The sequence below is a fragment of the Ursus maritimus genome, unplaced genomic scaffold (assembly GCF_017311325.1).
Source record: "Ursus maritimus isolate PB19 unplaced genomic scaffold, ASM1731132v1 scaffold_9, whole genome shotgun sequence".
NCBI lineage: Eukaryota > Metazoa > Chordata > Mammalia > Carnivora > Ursidae > Ursus > Ursus maritimus.
Genome location: NW_024427107.1, coordinates 20473814 through 20496712, shown reverse-complemented (window position 1 = coordinate 20496712; position 22899 = coordinate 20473814). Strand labels below are relative to the sequence as shown.

At 40.2% G+C, this 22899-nt stretch overlaps 1 protein-coding gene across 6 annotated transcripts in view; it reads left to right on the top strand.

The window, feature by feature from the left end:
• The window catches only part of NCOA2 (nuclear receptor coactivator 2), a 282394-nt gene that overhangs the window by 238060 nt on the left and 21435 nt on the right, over positions 1–22899 (top strand). For 4 of the 6 annotated variants that reach the window (XM_040625579.1, XM_040625581.1, XM_040625582.1 and 1 more), the window contains 5 exons: positions 217–1486; positions 8454–8664; positions 10741–10947; positions 13855–14070; positions 17134–17263. In XM_040625579.1, the coding sequence (XP_040481513.1) occupies positions 217–1486; positions 8454–8664; positions 10741–10947; positions 13855–14070; positions 17134–17263 (2034 nt within the window). The remainder of the gene's footprint in view (positions 1–216; positions 1487–8453; positions 8665–10740; positions 10948–13854; positions 14071–17133; positions 17264–22899) is intronic. The other 2 variants (XM_040625583.1, XM_040625584.1) reach the window with 2 other exon arrangements.

Here is a 22899-nt window from a genome sequence, read left to right as displayed (position 1 = left end):
CCGCAGACGTCTTAATGAGTTGACTGAAAAACATCCCTCTTGGTCCAAAATTACGCATGTTCAGTCTTGTCCATAATTGCGGATTGTTTCATCCAAGTATTATCTGTCCTTTAAATATAGTCTGTTCTTCTAAAGAAAAGAGGCCATCTCATTTTTTAAAATTAATAACAATTTGCTAAATGTTTTTCCTTTTATATTTCTTTCCTCATCGTGCAGAGAGCAGAATGTGTGTGTAATGAATCCGGATCTGACTGGACAAGCGATGGGGAAGCCATTGAATCCAATTAGCTCTAGCAGCCCTGCCCATCAGGCCATGTGCAGTGGGAACCCAGGTCAGGACATGACCCTCGGTAGCAATATAAATTTTCCCATCAATGGCCCGAAGGAACAGATGGGCATGCCCATGGGCAGATTTGGTGGTTCCGGGGGAATGAACCATGTGTCGAGCATGCAGGCAACCACTCCTCAGGGTAGTAACTATGCACTCAAAATGAACAGTCCCTCACAGAGCAGCCCTGGCATGAACCCGGGACAGCCCAACTCCATGCTTTCACCGCGGCATCGCATGAGCCCCGGAGTGGCCGGCAGCCCTCGAATCCCACCCAGTCAGTTTTCCCCTGCAGGAAGCTTGCATTCCCCTGTAGGAGTTTGCAGCAGCACAGGAAATAGCCATAGCTACACCAACAGTTCCCTCAACGCACTTCAGGCCCTCAGCGAGGGGCACGGGGTCTCACTGGGGTCGTCGTTGGCTTCACCAGACCTAAAAATGGGCAATTTGCAAAACTCCCCCGTTAATATGAATCCTCCCCCACTCAGCAAGATGGGAAGCTTAGACTCCAAAGACTGTTTTGGACTTTATGGGGAGCCATCTGAAGGTACAACTGGTCAAGCGGAGAGCAGCTGCCATCCCGGAGAGCAAAAGGAAACGAACGATTCCAACATGCCCCAGGCTGTGAGCGCTGAGAGAGCTGATGGACAGAATCGGCTGCATGACAGCAAAGGACAGACCAAACTCCTCCAGCTGTTGACCACCAAATCTGACCAGATGGAGCCTTCGCCCTTGTCCAGCTCCCTGTCGGACACAAACAAGGACTCCACAGCGAGCCTGCCTGGTTCTGGCTCGACCCACGGAACCTCGCTCAAGGAGAAGCATAAGATTTTGCACAGACTCCTGCAGGACAGCAGCTCCCCTGTGGACTTGGCCAAGTTAACAGCAGAAGCCACAGGCAAAGAGCTGAGCCAGGAGGCCAACAGCACAGCTCCCGGCTCAGAAGTGACTATTAAACAGGAGCCCGTGAGCCCCAAGAAGAAAGAGAATGCACTACTTCGCTACTTGCTAGATAAAGATGATACTAAAGATATTGGTTTACCAGAAATAACCCCCAAACTTGAGCGACTGGACAGTAAGACAGACCCTGCCAGTAACACAAAATTAATAGCTATGAAAACTGAGAAGGAGGAGATGAGCTTTGAGCCTAGTGAGCAGGTAAGTTGTGCAATGTGTTCTCTCAGGTGTACTAAGCCGTATCCATCAGGGATTTTCACAGGGGCACTTGGAGGCCTCAGGTGATGGGATAAAAATAAGCCTCCTCCTCTGTTTTTGTTACTCGGAGACAGAGTTAATTCTCACTGAAGCTCCCTGTTCCAGAAACTCCTGTCTAGCAGCGATTGACATTGTCAGCGACCCAGGGTAGGCTGACCTTTTTTGTAAAGGGCCAAGTGGTAAGTATTTTAGGCCCTGCAGACCATCCAGTCTGTGTCACTGTGGTGCAAAAACAGCCACAGACACTGTGCAAACAGATGAGAGCGCTGTGTTCTAATAAAACTTTACTGAGAGACACTGATATTTGGATTCTGTACAGTTTTCGTGTGTCACAAAATGCTTTTTTTTTTTTTTCCAATTATTAAAAAATGTCAATCCATTCTTAGCTTAGGGGCCATAGGAAAACAGGTGGCGGGCAGGATTCAGCCCACAGGCCAGCTGTAGTTTGCTGACCCTGTTAATAGAAGATGCCTAAATTGATAATCACTTCCTTGAAACTGGCTTTGTCAGGATAGACTTCATTAAATTAGTTCCCATTTACCTTTCTCTCTCTTTAAGATCAGCGTTTGGTTTTCAAACCCAATGAAGATCATCGTACCTCTCTTTCTCGTCAACCGAACCTTCTGGTTAATGTTAAAGAATTTTTTTTTTTTTAAGAGTTATTTCTGACATAATGGTTTGGCATAAGATGTTTCCTGGGGATGGGTGACAGGCTGGGTTAATGATCCAAGACTTCACCCTGCATTATCAACTCGCTCTCTAATCCCTGGGAACAGCCCTGGACTTCAGATCTTTTTAAGTCATGATTGGTTAACAAGTAAAGAAGCTGCATCGGCCTTTCTACTTAAACTGGTTCACTAATTTGTCTTGAAATTTGTTTTGCAAGTGGATAGTTGATGTGTCACTGTCTTGGGGGACTAGGTGTGGATGGGGAGAGAAGAGAGCAGCACCCCCTTGCTATAGTCTTGAACACTGCTGAGTCAGTGGAGCCTGGCCCAGGGGCAGGGCTAGGACTGAAAGCAGCAATTGGGAAGGCTGAGGCCCAGCGCGCCCTTAGAGCCGGGCTCCGTCCGCCCTTCTGAGCACTTAGCTTCCTTGATTTCTTTCACTTTGATGTCTTGGCAGCCACTCCATTCCTGTAAGACAGATACGATTTTTTAAACCTCCATGCCCTTCACCAGGGAAACATCCTAATTCTATAATCATCTTTGATAATGAACCCTGGAACTTAGAGGTTAGTGCAGGGCTCGACAATACAGCTCTTCTGTAATGCTGTAGAAGCAGTAAGTGGGGGAAGCTCAGAGTTTCTTTCAGCAGAAAGTGCATAGCAATACCTTGGATTAAGGGGAGAGTGAAACTGTATTGATAACTGTCAGTGTTTTCATCTTTTGAGGTTTACTAGACGAGAATGTACAGAGCGAGTGGCAAGCGCAGATACTCTCGCTCAGGTCTCCCTAATTACACGTGATAGAGGGCAAGATGGTGACTCATGAGGGCCACCTTAGCTCGGTGGCTAAGTGGCTGGCCCCTCCCTCCATACACAGAATTTATTTCTATCCCAGGCCTGAGGCCCTAGGGACTTAGAGGGTCAGGGAAGGGGGACACGGTTTGGCATATCTATATTTAGTGTGTGATGATGATGCTAACTTCAGACAAGAAACTGACCCAAAAAAAAGAAAAAGAAAGACATTTTTGTTTAAAGTCCTTAAGTCACTTGCTGTTTCTAATCGTTGTTTAGGAGAAACATTTTTCTAATCAAAATCATCTTACCTAGGGAACATCAGCACAAATCTTACTTTGGATGGACCAGAAAGCGGTGTACACACACGTGTGTGCACACACACACACACACACACACAATTTTTTTCTTAATGAAACCCAGTCCCTGGTCTCACCCTCCATTCAGTCTCATTTAAAAATAAAACTCCACCAAGAAATACTGCTTCAGAGCAAATTTAACATTGAAAACATTGCAACTTGAAAAGAAAAGTGACCACAGGAAGTATGCATTACCTAAATTTAGCTCAAAGTTAGAATGACTGACTTGAAGGAACAAACAGTGATTCTTTGCCTCCTGGTCTCCTTCACTGTTCCCAAAACAGATGAATTGTATCTCCTTTTAACTGCTCTACCAGTTTGTTAAAGTGTTTTCTTTCATTTCAAGGGAATACAAGTTTTTTATTTAATAAAATAAACTGCTAGGGAGCCTGAATTATACTCTCCACCTTCTTGTTATTTTGACTTAGAAGAGAGCCATTAAGCAAGTGTGTGTGTAACCTACCTATCACTTATTAAGGACAGGAAGTACTTCGATGGTGCTATTATACCTTAAACAGCGTTCTTTACGGGGTAGAGTATTTAAACAACATTTGTTTCTACAGCCTTTCGTCACCAACAGGAAGCAGTGACTGAAAAATTTCCAATAGGTTTACCGACTTTCGGGTTACCTGCTTATTTACCCAGGGGAGCGTGTTGATAGTCTCCTGTTCGTCGTAATGCTGCCGGGCCAGGTATAATGAGGGCTTAGAACTAGTCTGAAAGGAACATCTTGTTATTTAGCTCCACTAGAAAGGCAAACCATATTTTAAACTGGCCATGTCCTGAAAATTTCCCTCCAAATGTGGTAGAATTGTATCCATCTTTTAACAATTTTACCATTTTTTAAAACAATTTTATGTTAGGCAAATGTGGTAAAATTACACTTTTTATTTTAATTTTTGAAAAGATGTTTTGTAACTTATTAAAATACTTATGTTATTAAAATGCATGTGCTCTTTATATTTCCTTCAGAGAACAAGTTGATTTGACACATGAAAAATTCATAAAACCAGAAAAATGAAGAATTAAAGAAATCAAGTCCAATTTTCATTTTGTAGAACTTTTATAAAAATCTTTCTGACTCATTTTCTGCCTGAAATAGTTTAAACTAACTATTCAAATTGATGTGGCTAATTTGAGCATTCGAATAGATGCCTAAGCAAAACTTTGAAGAGTCTTGGCAAAGCATTTTCAAGGAAGGCATTAATCTTTTTGTCTTGTGAAGAAATGCCTAACAAAGTAGACATGGGCTAGAAGAACTTCTGGTGAGAACTAAAGCTTAAAAAAATTTAGGGGGGAGAGTATTTGATCAGAAACTTAATGTGATCAAATCCATCCCTTCCAAAACTTACATGACTACAGAAGAAAATGCCATAATTGTCAGATTTTATTGCCAAACAGCCAAAGGGGTTACCGTAGACATTCCGAATTTTATGTCCTTGATGAAGAACATTTAAAGTATACTTAAGACAATTAGGTGAATATTAACATGAACTCCAAAAATTAACAAGAAATAAACACAAGCAAAACAATATTCTCTAGTGGGGGAAATTACATCATGTATTCTTCTGATGGTAAGCTGAATGAATTCAAATAGTGTCCATAGTTATGGGGATCCAAGGAACCAATTTCTTTTGAATATGAAACCAAGAATTTCCTACATGGCTTTCTTAAGACAAAAAAGTGTTTAGTTCCTTGTCAGAACTAGACTGATCCACAGTTGAATTTGGTCGGTCTCAAAGTGGTAGAGATTAAAATTTGAAAGTCAGTTTTTAATACATGCTTTTTTTTTTTAATACTTGCTTTTTTTTTTTTAAGATTTTATTTATTCGACAGAGATAGAGACAGCCAGCGAGAGAGGGAACACAAGCAGGGGGAGTGGGAGAGGAAGAAGCAGGCTCATAGCGGAGGAGCCTGATGTGGGGCTCGATCCCATAACTCCAGGATCACGCCCTGAGCCGAAGGCAGACGCTTAAGGACTGTGCCACCCAGGCGCCCCTAATACTTGCTTTTTAAAAATAAAAATCAACCAAGGAAAATATTGGTTTTTAAATTTTCTAATTATTTGAAATTGTAAAACCAATAAATTGATTTAAACCATCCAACTATATATATGTATTATATATATATAATATATATATTAGATTTTATTTATTTGAGAGCACAAGCAGGGGGAGGAGCAGAGGGAGAGGGACAAGGAGACTCCCCATTGAGTTGGGAGCCAGATGCAGGGCTTGATCCCAGGACCCTGAGATCATGACCTGAGCTGAAGGCAGATGCTTAACTGACTGAGCTACCCAGGTGCCCCAAGCCATCCAAATATATTTTAACATTTTATACGTATAACATTAGAGTTATCTTCAATTCATTATATTAGACACAGGAATAGATTACAAAGGAAGAATCATGAGTCTTGTCGTTAGAACTCTTTGAAACTATGATGATAGTTGTTTTTCTGTTTGATGGATGTGGTTTAAAGTATAATTTTATTTGCGTGAAAAGAGTCAAGGTAAAAAGGAAAGATGGGAGTCTAGACACAGGCTGTTGTTTATATTGTAAAAACTTTCTTCTACACATATCTGGGATTGGAGGCAAATATAAGAGCATCCATTAAGGATAATAATATACTTTATTATTGTTTATATGAGCCCATTTATTTTGGCTGTTTCTCATCCAAGGCAATCTGCAAAGCTTTCTCAAGAAGCAGCTCATTACTTATTCACCCCCTCGTTCCTCCTCCTTCACCTCCTACTTCCCCTGCCACACACACACACACACACACAATGAACTTCGAGCGCCACTTTTTAAAATACTCTACACAAGGCAGCAGTGTAGTAGGGAAACTTGGTTTCATAGGACAGCAGTAAACTTCAGTTTATTAGAACCTCTTTCTTATCTCTATAGTTATTTTAATGACACAGTTATAAGGATTTTTATCACACATTTGTATGAAATATTTTTCTGAGTAAATAATGGAAATTATAGGAATTTCTATGAGAAATTTAGGTGATCCTGGGAAATTTTCTTAAATCTCAGGTTAATATGGCTAAAAGAATTCATCCAACTGACTGAGTGTCCATTACTATGTTCCAGAAACTATCCTTGGAGGACAGTAAACGTTCACACTGATGTTTATACCTTTTGTATTCAGCAAAACATGGTAAAGATAGATTTATAGTGGAGTCACTTTACATGTCCATTTAACTTCTACAAAATCATCTATACACATTCAGAAGAAAGGAAAAAGCAGCTACGAAGGGTTAAGTGTGTGAGCAGTTCTGCCTACAGTTTCACCCCATAAGTGATAGCAGAGTGTGATGGCAGAGTGATCATGGGATGGGTGACAGTGTACTGGGTGTTGGTTCTCCTGTGGCTCTAACAGTGTGAACATGCAGCTGCATGTTTTTTAAATGCAGCACAGCCCCTACACACACTACACACTACGTCATTGAGGGAGAAAACCAGCAGTGTGCTTCCACTCCGGAGGAGACCCTGACTGCATTGCCCTTGGAGGGCGCAGACGTGTGCAGGGTGGTGACTCCGCAAGGAGTTTTAAGGATCATTTTGTCTCTGTCTATACTTGAGGATGTTCACTTTGGAACCCAACCCTCACCTAAGAGGTACCTTTCCCTTATTTGATGCCTCCATCTTCTGTCAGAAATGCGTGGCTAAACTAAGCTAGAAAATGTAATTGCCCCAACCACAACACACTGGGAATTTCCTAGAAAGTGGATCTCCAGGTTATTACTAAGCTAGTTGACTCTGAAGCAGGAATCAAATAAAATGTCACTTCGGGTTATCTTTGCTAACTTGAGAAACATGTCCAGTAGGACTTCCCATACAGATATTACATATGCCATAAATCGCAAAACCTTGGCAAATCCAACCCCTGCATGGGGAATAGGAGTTGTATATAGAATAAAACCGTGAGCCATTTTGCTTCTGGTATACCTCCTATCAGATGTAAACAATTTCATTTGAATTCCCCGTGTCGGCAAAATGTCTAGTCATGGTCAAGGATTCAGAGTCATCCAGTGACTTTGGGGGGAATTACCTAACTGTGCTTCCACCTACACACCCAAGAGAGCATTCTTACCACTTTCTTCATGAGAAACTACTTCTAACGTTTAACTTCTCCGCTTTCTTGTGTGGTTGGCACTGTTTTTAAATACTTGGCACATAGGTTCTACTTAGAAGAATACAAAATAAGTTGAGCTCTCTGGAAGAAAAGTAGTTGGCGTGAGATAGTGGTGATATTTACTTTATCATTCTGATGTCGGTAATTGAAATGAAATGACTTTGGTAGAAGGGGAAGCCCTAAGAAAAGTTGTTCTGCCTTCTGTGAAGTCCGGTTAATAGATGCTATGTATGGGGACACCATGTTTTTATCCTGCTTCCCTGCATTTTGTCACCTAAGCTGCTGAGTGTGACTGAGGAAGCCAGTGTCATTTGAAACTGACAGTGCAAGCAGGAAAAAAGACATCAGTCAAATTGAAAAGGCAGTGCTTAACTCTTCATGGTAACTTCGAGCTTATTTTGTGCTTATTCTGCGTTTTACCCCTGCTCTTGAAAAAAAAAAGTCCTAGAAAGAAGTGACTACCTACAAAATACTGATATACTGTAAATTTGGATCATATATATATATATTTTTTTATTTATTTTTTTACTGTTTTTTGTTGTTATTTCTTAGAGTTAACCACAAAACCTAGACCTGGACTATAAGTCCTAGTACACTCAGAGTTAATTAGAAATATACATACTCATGATAGATTGAATTATTAGCATACAATAAAGGGGAATTTATACATTGCCAATGAATCACAACGCTGGAAGGGAGCTTTCTAATTCAGTCACCACTCCTTTTCTAGATGAGGAAATAGAAAACTAAGAGATTAAGTTGTTTGGCCCTTGTCAGTTTAATTTTTTAAAAGATGATCAATTCCCTTGTTAGGCCAGAGGTCCGCGTGTGTGTTTGCGTCCTTCGCGTGGCTGTGCTGGTGCCTCGTGCCAGTTGGGTCTGTAACTGCAGATGGGGCTGTGGTGCCCACTCTCAGGGTGGGACTGGATAAACTCTTCTGTTTGTTGACTGCAGCCTGGCAGTGAGCTGGACAACTTGGAGGAGATTTTGGATGATTTGCAGAATAGTCAATTACCACAGCTTTTCCCAGACACGAGGCCAGGCGCCCCTGCTGGATCAGTTGACAAGCAAGCCATCATCAATGACCTCATGCAACTCACAGCTGAGAACAGTCCTGTTACACCTGTTGGAGCCCAGAAAACAGCACTGCGAATTTCACAGAGCAGTGAGTATGCAATATTGATGGTTATGCCAAGAAATTCCCATATAATCACCATTAGAAACAGTGATTATTAAAATCTGACACAAACAGCTTAGTCACTTCAAGGTTTTTGTGATCAAATAGCACCATCTACTGTCCTGGTTCTTCAAAACGTCATTCAAAATGGACTCCAGTGAACGTGGCTTTCCGGCATTCTCTTGTGGTTAATTTAATCAACGCTGAGTGAGCCTGACCTACATAGATAAAGTTCTTTGGATGGTTGTCATGTTTCCCTTTATTTTTGCTACTGCCTTCAGAAACGGAGTTTAAAATAGACCTTATGTGTTTTAGTATATAAGTGGCTACCTTAAATATAGAAAATTAGAAAGTTAGGCTGACTTTTTAGGAATAAAATGCTATTAAAAATTATTAATATTTAATCGTAAGATGTGAATGGGCTACACATTAAAAATATCCTATCTCTTAGAAATAATCTTATGAATATCAGTTTGAATGGAACTTTATCATACATGTTTTCTAAGTACATTTTAACTAATTTGATATAAGGCTTGAAGACCTTAAGACTATTTTTAAAAATATTTTTTTCTATCATTCTTTTTATTTCAGATTTTTGTAAGTTAAGATGAATTCTTGCTTCACCAGGATCACTTAGTTTACAAACTCAATAGTTACCTAAACTTGTCCAGCAGTTTTGAATGGAAGAAAATATCTTTCCTGTGCAAAGAGATGTAGTTTATAGAAAGATAAGTGACGTCCTTAGTGTTAACTTGGTGAACAGAATGAATTTTCCCTCGTCAAGTACAGTCTGATTCAATGCTTAGCATTTGTTCTCAAACCAGAAATGGCAACCATCAACCAAATCACAAAATATCTCTAATTACTAGATCTCTTCTCAAGTGATTCTTGATTTTCCTGAAACGGGTAAAACAAAATAGTATTTGTTATCATCTCTCAAACCTTCATGTTTCCTGAGGAATGGAAGGTACTTCTGGACCATGGGCAAACACAAAGTCAAGGAGTTGGGGAGTTAAGAAGCGCCCTGGAGAGTTTATGCTTATTAACCGAGGCATTAATGAAGGGCGTCTTGGGAACTCATGCTTTCTCCTGTTTGTACCTCCTAATGGTCATCAAATTGCTGCTTGCTAGCCAGAGAGCTAAACCTGAGAACGTCATGATTAAGCATATGCCTGTTTTCCATCCTGAGCCCTAACTCTTCTAAATATTGTACTTGTGTTCTTAATTGTTAAGAATTTATTTATTCTGAATATTCTGTTTCATACTATGTTTATGTAATTCAGTGAAAATAAAATACTTCATTTAATAAAGTAGCTCTATAAACAGTCATTTATAATATCTGTATACTTTTTAATAATGTTCTTATCAAATGATTGGTTGTCTATGTGATAGTATAGTACAGTACGCGCTATGGATTCTTGTCAGCCAACCGTAAGAATCCTTTCCAATCTAAATGAATTTAAAGAATTTAAAGAAGCTGTATTTAGAATATTAAACAGGGCCCTAAAGCTTTAATACTGACTTCAGGGGGCAGAGTTCACACTTAAAAGATTTTAACTTCCAAGGCAAATAGATACTTTTAACCTAATCCTACTCCTAGGAAAGTCCAGTTAAGAAACGATACATCCAAACCACATGTGTCTGGGTTTGGGGCTCTACCCAGGAGATGTTGATAGCTTCATAGCTGTGACAAAGCAGTACTCCTAAATTTGAATCATGTCACCTATGGACAAGACCATACAAGTGTTTTATTTAGCATATACAATTAAATGTTAGAAATTAGTATTGGGGAGGAAAATATATGGTAAAAGACATGGGGGTTTTTTCCCTCTTTTTGCAAAATTGTTAAGAGTTAAATAAGAGACTTGATTAAATTACAAGTCCACAATTTGGTGCTGCATATGATTTTTTCATCTGTGAGTTTGTCTTTTACGTAGGCGATTGGTCCCTGATGTGCGTATCTTTGATATTTTACAGACAGCATTTTCCCTGAACACTGCTTCTGTTGCTATTCTTTTCCATTATCCTATATTAACCATCAATTTTCATTTGTTTTCTCCTTAGCTTTTAATAACCCACGACCAGGGCAACTGGGCAGGTTATTGCCAAACCAGAATTTACCACTTGACATCACATTGCAAAGCCCAACTGGTGCTGGACCTTTCCCACCAATCAGAAACAGTAGTCCCTACTCAGTGATACCTCAGCCAGGAATGATGGGTAATCAAGGGATGATAGGAAACCAAGGAAATTTAGGGAACAGTAGCACAGGTAAGGGCTCAAATGCACTGTTACTTTATGATGGGTTATTTAACTTAATGATGTATTCATCCACATCAAACTAGTAGAATTTTTCAAATGAGTTTTTTTTATGTTAGAAACTAATACTAGAAGGTAAGAAAATTCTACAAACTTTCCCTGGGAGAGTGGCATGCGAAACATTGGGAAGCATTCCAGTAAGCTGACCATTTTATTCTGTGATCATTACTTTTGCGAGGTTTCTAATGATTAATCCTATAGCATAGGCTTACGTCTTCTGCTCCACTTTACTGTTCTAGACGTTGTAGTGTTACATGTAAGAGAATTTGGTGGTTGCTAGCATCTTGTGAAATCTGCTGATAATCCCAAAATTCCCTATTAATTGATGATTTGTTTTTGGAGAATTTCAGAATGAAAGTTTAAAATTCAGCTAACTTTTCATACTTATAAATGATACAGTTCTTCAGAAAAATAGTAATTAAAAATAAAGAACTATACATGGTAATATGCTTGGTCGAAGAGTACCAGGTCCAGGGCTCCCTTTTTGAAGATGTATGACTTTGCCTGTGATCTGGTTGGGACCTTGACTTGCTGTGACTTCAGGTGTCTGCCAAGCTGCCCCTGCACATTTGCTAAGTGGTGATCAGTGTCATCGCAGCCACCACAGTCCCAAACTTCCGTCTAATTAAGGCTAGAAATCATCTTAGCAGCAAGGATTGCTATTACCGCCATGTCCTGTACCCTATAATACTATTTATCACAGACCTACTAGCAGGATGCTGAGTTTCCTAATGAAGAACTACTCACAATTTACAACCTTCTTCCTTTGTCAAAATGAAGTACTCAGGAAAAAGGCATTGAAAGAAATAGATATTATAAAAAGAATTTATATTTGTGTATGTTTAGTTCTCGGGTTGTTTTTTTTTTTCCTTTTAGCCTAGTCTGTAATCTGTATATACACATTGGCATTTTAGACAGCTAATTGAAAATAAGAATTCAGTCTAAGAGGAAAAGTTGGATTTATTTATTTTCGGGTGTTGATGAGCAAGCAGTTCATGGGGGAAACGTGTACCATGCTGTCTTAAAATCGTTGAGTCCTTCAACAAATATTTATTGGGTGCCTACCATATGTGCCAGGCACTGACTACTTCACTACTTTATATATTCACAGAAATGGGGGTCTTAATAATTTTATAATTTAAGATAAAGTATTGATTTATATAAACAAAATACTGCTTTATGCAACATTCTAGAATGGGAAAGAAGCCAGTGACTTGTTGAAAGTGCCTCCTTACTAGGAGAACACAAGAAGCTCTGAATTCTTGTAGGGATCTTGGAGGGAGGAATTTAGAGGTACATCTATTTTCAAACCTGGGCAGCCTAGAGATCACTGGTATCCAGACTCCGAAGATCATACAGTGTCTGTGCTTCATTTCAAAAAAGAAAATGAAAAAGCCTGGAACAGACTGAGACCCCAGTTGTTACAACTGCAAGAATATTGTTGAATTGCGGGTCATTTTTCCTTCTGCTTTCTGGACTTGCTGTAATCTTGTTATATTATTTAGAGACTAGATTTTTGGAAAAATAAAACGCCTGTTCTCCCATAATACATTTGTGTAGTTCAAATTTAATCTTCAAATGGTTTTTAAAATATATATTACTATAATGCTGTTCTAACTTTTTCAGTCGAATTAATTACCCTTTATTCCTAATCATCCTAACGTAGCACATTCTCATTTCACCAGTGAAAAACCACCCACGATACATGTTCTCTCCATTTCTTAAATCTACCCTATTTTTATCGTAATTAAAGTAAATGAAAGCAAGCCATCTATTTGAAAGCAGAACTTTTTTTTTTTTAAGATTTTATATATTTATTAGAGAGAGCGCGAGCGGTGGCAGGGAGAGGCAGAAGCAGACTCCCCACTGAGCAAGGAGCCCGATGCAGGGCTTGATCCCAGGACCCCAAGATCATGACCTGAGCCAAAGGCAGATGCTCAGCCAACTGAGCCACCCAGGTGCCCCATAATGAAAGCAAAACTTTTATATAGCCATCATTAAGCATTTCGAAATGCAAGGTTCTCACTTGGAGTTTTTCCCCTTCAGAATATCAAGTCTTAGCCAATATTTGGCCATTGTCAGCATCACAAGGGGCCAGGCCAGAGAGAGCAAACATTTGATCCTGCTTGGAGTATTGTGCTCTTATTGTTAAGTGTGGCCAAATAACTGTTAATATCTCAAGTATAAAAAGATTTTTACCAATCTGTCCTAACCCATTCGAGATCTATATGATCAGGAATGTGGTGGTGCAGGTATATGGAAGTTCCCTATAAGTAGGAGTTCCCTTGCCTTGGATATAAAAAGCGGTGGTAAGAAAGATCCTGTAATTTCTTCATGTTTTAGAGGCTACCGTGGTCAATTTTGAAGCTTGACAAATTACAGTACTCTGAAAGGGATCTGAAGATTTAAAAATGTGACATCAACTTCATGGGATATTCTGTGATTTGGATTTATAACTAGAGTATTGATTATCAGTTTAAACCTTGTTTCTCTTAGCCTCGCCTCCCTTTTGGAAAGTAAAGCATTGACGTGTAGATCAGCTAATGTGATTCACTTCCTGAGGAAGGAAGTTGGGGTTATCCACACACCACAGCACCTGTGTCTAAGTACATATGGGAACAATTTTAACAGCTTTTCCGAACCATGAAGAGTGGCAAGTCTGTGCTTTGAAAAACTGTAGAAATTGCCAACTCTTGTTTCTTAGCCAAGGGTCCCGCGTCTGTCCCAACGAGGGCGTTACCTATTGGGCTAACTGTGTATTACAGAATGATCGTCTTATACAGAGTAAGATCATCTGGTGTTCATATGTGCTATGTTTTCAGTTACTCCATGTCTCAGTTTCCTTTGGCTTGCCTGCAGGAATGATTGGTAGTAATGCTTCCCGGCCCACTATGCCATCTGGGGAATGGGCACCACAGAGTTCTGCTGTGAGAGTCACCTGTGCTGCTACCACCAGTGCCATGAACCGGCCGATCCAAGGAGGTATGATTCGGAACCCAACAGCCAGCATCCCCATGAGACCCAACAGCCAGCCTGGCCAAAGACAGATGCTTCAGTCTCAGGTCATGAACATAGGTAAGGTAGTTCTAGTGTTCTTTTTTTTTTTTTTTTTTTTTTTTAAGATTTTATTAATTTGAGAGAGAGCGTGCACAAGCGGGGGCGGGGACGGGGACAGAGGGAGAGGGAGAAGCAGACTCCCCACTGAGCAGGGAGCCCGATGCGGGGCTCTATCCCAGGACCCGAGATCATGACCTGAGCCAAAGGCAGATGCTTAACTGACTGAGCCCCTCTAGTACTCTTTACTTTTAATCTCCATGCTTTCTTAGAAGAGAGTAACAGCTCCAAAATTTCTTTCAAGATACACTCTTCATTTGCACTTTAGGTGATTCCCCGCATGTCAAGCTGTCATAAGTGAGATTTTGCTGGAACTCTGTATAGAATCATAGAATCTAAAAAGCTTTCTAGTTACATTACAGAACCAACCACCTTTGTGGTGTTTTATTTTTATTAAATTACCTAATTTCTACCTTTGGAGGGAGTGAATTGGAGTGTCACACTGTAAACGTTATACATATGATAGTTTCTAAAAATATTTCAGTGTTACAGCAATTCTTCCTAACTCTGGGTGATCATCAGAATCATCTCAGGACATTAAGATGCAGATTCTTGGGCCACCATCCTAGACTATTAAAACAGACTGTCCAGGGTCCTCACTGAAGGTACAGCGTCTTCTAGAACATCTCAAAAAATGTGAGGATTGTTAAATTCTATTTGGATACAGTTCACATGTTATTAAAATTAATGGTCTGATACATTATACGACACCATTTGTATGAAGTACCCAGAATAGACAAATCTATAGAGAAAGAAAGTAGTAGGTAAGTGGTTGGCTAGGGCTTGGGGTATGGGGGACATGGGGAATGACTCCTAATGGTCATGGGGTTTCTTTTGGGGGGAATAAAAAACGGCCTAAACCTGATTGTCATAATGGTTGTACAACTCTGCAGATATACTGAAACCCACTAAGCCATATACTTTAAACAGGTGAATTGTGTGGCACGTCAATTACATCTCAGTAAAACTGTTATTTAAAAAAAAATTAATGGTCTGTACAACTCATACTTGAGATTGTTTTCTTAGTCATTGACATATTAACCTTCTAAATCTTGCACATTAGCATGATTCAGATAAGTTAATGTTTATGTACTTTTTCATATACTTAGACATTGCACAATGAGTAAGCGCTAAATCATTAACGGAAAGGTACCAGGATTGTTTTGACAAGACAACGCAGAATTCTCATCCTACCTCTGGCCTCTGCTTTCCTACCTAGTTATGTAATTGCTCAGCACATTTTGGCTTATTTCTGAGAGGTGACATTCAGATAGCCTTTCTACAGAGAATGTACTTCAAATTGATGAGTGGTTTCCAAACATAAATTCATATAATTTGAGGCTTCTATGGAACAATGATAAAAATCACCAGATTTTCATGCAAAATTAAGCTAGGAAATTTTTTAATGTATTGATTCATTCATTTAAATATCATAATTAAGGGGTACCTAGCTGGCTCAGTTGGTAGAACATGTGACTCTTGAGCTCAGGATCGTGAGTTTGAGCCCTATGTTGGATATAGAGGTTACTTGAAGAAAAAAAAAGAATAAATAAATATCATAATTAATAAATCCCTTAATACAGAAATTTAATATATTCTCCATATTTCTTTATTGAAGGGTACCTCACCTGGCCTTTGAGCTGTGTATTGTGTAGCTGAATTTCTCTGATTTTTAATAAATTCAAAAAAGCCCTGAACTCAACAGAAAATTATCTATTGGAAGACAGGTCTACAGATGGGGATAACAATAAAATCATTGAAAAGCTCATGTCATCCATTAGCTTTAAACCTCTAAAAAGAACTTCTAAGGAAGAGCACATCTGAGTTGTCTGGGCCTTCTTTCTGTTTGACCCTCTCTCCTGGAAGAGCCAACTGAATTACAGTTAATAAAAGCTCAGGAACAAGTGATCTAGCACTTCTCAGAATTATGATCCAGGACCCTGATGCCTTTTCAGGGGGTCTGCAAGGCTAAACTATTTCCACAATAATGCTGAGACACTCCTGGCCTTCGTCACTCTCCCCTCTCACAAGCGGGCAGCCGAGTTCTGGAAGTTACCATGCTGTGTGATGCTGCCGTAGGTGGAGTGTGGGAGCACACAGGAGTCTCTGGCTCTCCTCTTGCAGTCCAGACATTAAAGTGATTGCCACAAAGGTAGAACAATGACAGTAAAAGGGTTTTTTCATTTCTTATTTTAAAAACTAGTTTAGGGGCACCTGGGTGGCTCAGTCGGTTAAGTGTCTGCTTTCGGCTCAGGTCATGATCCCAGGGTCCTGGGATCGAGCCCCACATCGGGCTCCTTGCTCAGCAGGGAGTCTGCTTCTCCCTCTGCCTCTGCCACTTCCCCTGCTTTGCTCTCTTGTTCTCTCTGTCAAATAAGTAAATAAAATCTTTAAAAGAAAAGAACAAAAGAAAAACTTGTTTATATTAACACATAGTGGATTTAATTGTTTTTTTTCTACATTCCAATGTTAATTTCCCATACAGTAAGTAAGTATCAGTAAGATATAACCCACATAAACAAAACTACAAGGTCAGGGTGCCTGGGCGCCTGGGTGGCTCATCAGTTAAGCCTCTGACTCTTGATTTTGGCTCAGGTCATGACCTGAGGGTCATGAGATCAAGCCCCCCACTCCACCCACCTCACCCCCGATGGGCTCTGTACTCAGTGGAGAGTCTGCTTGAGATTCTCTCCCTCTCCCTCTGCCCCTCCATCCTGCCCCCTTGCTCGCTCTCCCTCACAAAAAAAAAAAAAAAAAAAAAAAAAGACTATAAAAGGTCTTCATTGCAAAAAGTTTAGAGCTCTCACTCTAGATATTACCTAAAGTGGATGATAAGCTTTTAATATTTATTGCCTTTGTTTCTATTTCAGAACAAAAATTCGGTCTTATTATTTTCACCTAATTATTATTGCATCTGTCTTTTTCATTTTATGTAAACCAGGTATTTCACTTTATATTACATAGCAGAAATTTCCCTGACGACAAGTTGTAAAGTTTTTGGATTTTTGTCTTCTCCCTTTTTAGGGCCATCTGAATTAGAGATGAACATGGGGGGGCCTCAGTATAGCCAACAACAAGCTCCTCCAAACCAGACTGCCCCGTGGCCTGAAAGCATCCTGCCTATAGACCAGGCATCTTTTGCCAGCCAAAACAGGTGAGTCCTGAACACCCAGGAAATCCAAGAGAACAGTGGTTTCATGATGAGTTCTGTAAGTTATTTTAGACCTCTGCCAGAAGTTAATCTTTTCCTCCTAAATAGTTGGTCCTGGCCAGTTTTCATGTATTCAGACTATATCATCAGTTATTGGACAGGAGATGTAAGGGAGGGAGAAATCCAAAAATCAGTTGGACCTAGGGCATGTCTTTAAAAAGTTATAATTTAGTTGGAAAATAAGATATACATTAATAACTGTAACATAAGGTAATGTGTACTACAAATGCCATAAGAAAAATAAAACAACTTGGGAGAGCTCATCCAAACGGAGTGATAGAGAGGGCTTCAGAGTCTGGAAGGCAAGATATCATTCAGGAGGCAGAGAAGGCCAGAAGCCAGTCCAGCGGGAAAGCAGCATACTCAGACCGGGGTGTTACAGAAACAACTCGTGCTGAGGGTAACAGAATTGTCTAGTTTTCTATTAACATGTATTTTAGCACTTAACAGTATAGTAAATGCAGTATGAGAAGATTTGGCAGGAAGAGGAGATTAGTAATAGATTTATAGAAGGTCTTAAATACCAAACTCTGAAGAATTCAGGCTTTTTTCATTAAACCATTGAAAATTTTTTTTGAAAAAGGAAGTGGTATGTGATCATGTTTGATTGAGATTTTTTGGTTCTGATTATCAGTCTTAATAATTTTTCTTTGTGGGTGATCTTTTCTCTCCAGCCACTTTTGGAAATATTCTTTGTATTTTCTGTATTGTACCTTTACTACAATGTGTCGAGGTGTGGATTTATTTATACTGCTTGGTATTTGGTATGTGCTGTACTTTTTTTAATCTGTAGATTCATGGTTTTTTTCTATCAGTTCTGGAAAATTTATAGGCATTATCTATATACTGCCCCCTCTTCGTTTTCTCTATTCTTTCCTTCTGGGATTCTGGTTAGACATATGTTACATCTTCTCTGCCTCCACTGGATTTTTTAAAATTCTACCTTCCAGGAGCACCGGGGACGCTCAGTCAGATAAACGTCCAACTCTTGGTTTCGGCTCAGGTCGTGATTTCAGGGTTGTGAGATCAAGCCCCATGTTGGGCTCTGTGCTGGGTGCGGAGCCTGCTTGAGATTCTGTCTCCCTCTCCTCTGCCCCTCCCCCCCAAATAAACTCTCCTTTCTTAATCCGTGTATTTTCCATCTCCTCATCTCTCAGTAGTACATCTGGATAATTTATCATCCAGTTCCTTAATTACCTCTTCAGCTGTGTTTAGTCCAGTTACGTTCTTCATTTCTGAAAGTTTGATTGGGCTGGTCTGCTTTTCACAGTCTCGTCGTTCGCTTATTTTTGTGGTTCCATCTTTATATCTTTAAGCATTATGTTCATCATTATTTTCTGAATTTCTTTATCTGATAATTCCAATATCTAGATTTTTCGAGGTCTAGGGGCACCTGGGTGGCTCAGTTGGTTGAACATCTGCCTTCGGCTCAGGTCATGATCTCAGGGTCATGAGATCGAGTCCCGCATCAGGCTCTGTGCTCACCGGGGAGTCTGCTTGGGATTCTCTCTCTCTCTCTTCCCCTCCCCCCACTTACTTGTTCTCTCTCTCCCTCTCTCTCAAATAAATAAATAAATCTTAAAAAAAAAAAAAATACAGGTTTCAGAGTGAGGCCTATTCCAAGACATAACACTTTTGTCACAGCACTGCACAGCTCAGAATTGTGGTATGGTACCCGTCTTCCTTTCTGTTTCGTAAGGGACAGTAAAAGATTCAAAAGATTCAGTGAAGTTTGAAAACAGACAAACAAAAACCCCCCAGAATATCAAAAGATGACTATGTGCCCAGCAATGAGATATATGAGGAAAAGTCGGGGGCTAGTTATTTCACTGCAAGAAAATTAGGGAAGATGCTTAATAACGGTCTCAAGGAGATAAAGAAGGAGGGCTGGTTGCTTACCAGCTGTATTCCTTTCACTTAGAAGGAGGAACTAGTGTTTTCAAACCCTGCAGTGCCTATGAATCACCTCTGGGGTCTCATTATAAGGTGGGTCTGCTTGGGACCCAGGGCTCTGCATGTCTAACAAGCCCCGGAAGATCCCAGCATCTCTGGCCCCCCCACCGCACATGGAGCAGAAACGCGACAGGAGAAGGACAGAGCAAGGAGCACACGCAGCCCCGTGCAGCTTCTGTCAGCGCGTCTGCTTGGCAGTAGAGCCTCACCTGAGTAACCACTGTAGTCGTACTTGGAAGTCGTACTTTTTTGGGGTTCTTCCAGTGCGTTGAGTCTAATTTCATGGTGTCAGTGAGTGTTAGGCTTTTTCTAAATTTGTTTATTTGGTATGTTAAAAAGCCACCCATTTCCATGGAAACTGGCACGTAATAAAAATGTAGTACAGTAATTAAATCCAGCACCTGACCGTTGTTTTGGATGAAATGTCAAAGATCGGTTCCTAGAGAATACTAGGCCCAGAGTTAGCATTTTCACTGTTGCCCAAACAGATGAGCCTTCTGTTCTAACAAAACTGGAAGAGTGCCAGACCTTGTGCTGAGCCGAGTCACAGAGCACGTCGGTGTGCTGTGCAAGTTTCTGGGGCTGGGCACCGCCCCTCTCTGCCCTCGTGCGGTGACGCTGCGTCAGTTTTCTTCGTATGACAACTGTGTGGACAAAACATAACATTTTCATTACTTTTAAAGTTATTTCAGTTTTTCCAGCCACTTACCCCCCATCTTTTATTCTGAATAATTCAGTTTGAAAGAAACTTACGACCAACTTGATGGTAATCTTCCTGTCATAGGCATTCAGAAGTGAGGAATAACAAAGGTTCTAACCACATCTCTCTTTTGTTTTTTGGTTTTTGGTTTTTTTAAAGATTTTATATATTATTTATTTGACAGAGAGAGAGAGAGACAGCCAGCGAGAGAGGGAACACAGGCAGGGGGAGTGGGAGAGGAAGAAGCAGGCTCCCAGCGGAAGAGCCTGATGCGGGGCTCGATCCCAGGACTCCGGGATCACGCCCTGAGCTGAAGGCAGACGCTTAACTACTGAGCCACCCAGGCGCCCCCACATCTCTCTTTTGGAAAAAAAAGCGGACATAATAAAAAATTTAAAAAAGGAAGGAAGGAAGGAAGGAAGAAAGGAAGGAGAGAGAGAGAGGAGAGAGAGAGAGAGAGAGAGAGAGAAAGAAAAGAAAGAAAGAAAGAAAGAAAGAAAAGAAAGAAAGAAAGAAAGGCAGTGCTATATCGTCCTTTTTTTTTTACATCCCCTTCCTCAGTATCATCATTAACATTTCCTAGTCTTACTGCCTCCCTGTTTGGGATAGGTTCGTCATGTTTCCTGATCCTGGCATTACTTTATGCACACATCTCACAAAGACTGTAGGCTAGCCCTTAAATCGCAAACATATTCTCATACTCATGTATTTATAGCTGAATTTCTCTTTTCTGTAGTTTCGTTGTGTTTTATTTTCCTTGATGTAGTATGTGAAAGAGATATTTAAAATACAGCCCCAAATTTATGGATGATTTTTTGAAGATTTCTGTTGGATTTATAAAAGTGATTTTCTCTTGAAATACAGTAGCTGCCTTCTATGAAAAACTTGCTTTCACATTAAGTTCAGAATTCCTGAGTTTATTTGGCTTTCTTTGGTTTGAAATGCATCTAAGTAAAGTTGCTTTTGTTATTTCTTACCATGTGGTAGCCATTACTTTTTTGTGGAATTTTGAAGATATGAAAAGTAATGGTAATGGTGTGGTTTCTCAAACATGAGCTCAGAATTGACCTTATTCCCCTTCTTATCACCATCCTTACTCTTTTGCTAGTTCATAAATAAAAGTGTAGATTTCAAGAAACAAGGTTTCGATTGATGATGGATTTATCTTTTGCTAGTTTATTAATGTTTTTGCACCAACCTGTGGCCTGTGTGTGTTCTTTCGTTAATTCCTCGAATTTCATCCTGGTGTTAATATTATAATGTCTGTCAGATGCTGTCTAGATTGTAACTGTGTTTTTTCTATTTTTTTTAAGATTTTTTTTTGTCAGAGAGAGAGAGCACAAGCAAGGGGAGCGGTAGGCAGAGCAAGCAGAGAAGCAAGCTCCCCGCTGAGCAAGGATCCTGTTGCAGGATTCGATCTGGAGACTCCAGGATCATGACCTGAGCCGAAGGCAGACACTTAACCTACTGAGCCACCCAGACACCCCTATAACTGTATTTGTAATTGCTCAAAATGCAGGGTAATAAGTAGGCATTTATAAAGTTGGAGTTGAAAGTGTGGATTTTCCATAAGCCAGTCACATTATGCTGTCTCTGAGGGAAGTGAGAGACTCATGGTCTGGCCAAGTTTATCATACCAAGCTACAGTGCAGTGTATTTTTCTGAGTACTAGGTACAATATCCTGGCTAGATCAGGAGCCTTTTATTTTCAGTCAACTGGAAATTTGCTGAACCAACTAGTTTCAAGTACTGGGCCAACAAGGAGATTAAAATCTCCTCACTGGATACGATCCAAGGTTGATGTTTTTAACATAAATACCAATATCACTTTGAAGTGAAAAAGAGAGGGGGAAGCATGGAATGACAAGTCTTGGCCTTATAGTGGTGTAGAAAGCATCTTCTGGAAAAAGATCAATTGCCCAGGGTGGCTGGGGCTCACAGGGAAGTTGTGGACATTGAGTTTGGAAAGGTTCAGCTTTACCAAAGTGTATGTGTCCTTAAATTCCACCACCACCACCTGTCCAGGGACACAAACATTTTCCTGGAGAAGTGAAATAAGAATTTTGAGTCGGCTCAGTAAAGTTTGTTTTAGGAAAAGCAACCTGACAACATTGAGTAAGGAGAATTGGAGAGAGGCTATAAGCAGGCAAGTATCTTGAGAGTCCCGGCCCGAGTCGACGAGGGCCTTGACCAAAGTAGGAAGGCCTGGAGGTACTGTTTGACTTTACAGTCTATATCATGAAAAATTGGTTTGATGTTTTTTTTTTTTTTTAATTAAGAAAAGCATGGGATAAAAATGGATTATTTTATTATGCTGGATATTGTTTTAAATGCAAGTAAGTATTTGCATTAGTTTTGTTTTGTTTTGTTTTTTCCCTTTATGCATTTGGATGTATCTTTCCTAGGGTGGCGGTGTCTTACAAAGGGCAACCTTCCCATCTGACACTGGGTTTCAGTCTGATGCAAAACTGGGGAGCCTGGGTTCATGTGGAACCCTCACCCTTCCCAGAGTTAAGAGAGTAGATCTCAGGGGCACCTGGGTGGCTCAGTTGGTTAAGCGTCTGCCTTTGGCTCAGATCACCATCCCAGGGTCAGCAGGGAGCCTGCTTCTCCCTTTCCCATTCCCCCGGCTTGTGCGCTCTCTCTGTCAAATAAGTAAATCTTTTTTTAAAAAGAGAGATTTCACCTTCACCTGTCATCAGTGAAGGGGGGTGCTTGTGTGGGAAGAAACCAAAGTTGAAAATGAGGGAATAAAGCTAGACTAAGAAAATCCTTTAATGCCTCGTGTAACTAGCCTCTTTGGGGAATGAGGTCGCAGGTATAAGCAATTTGGTAAATAGACAACATCCACTCTTGGCTGACTTGAACTCTTTTTTCACGGAATTTAACCACATCCAAATGTTGGTCACTCCTCTGGGGAATTTCC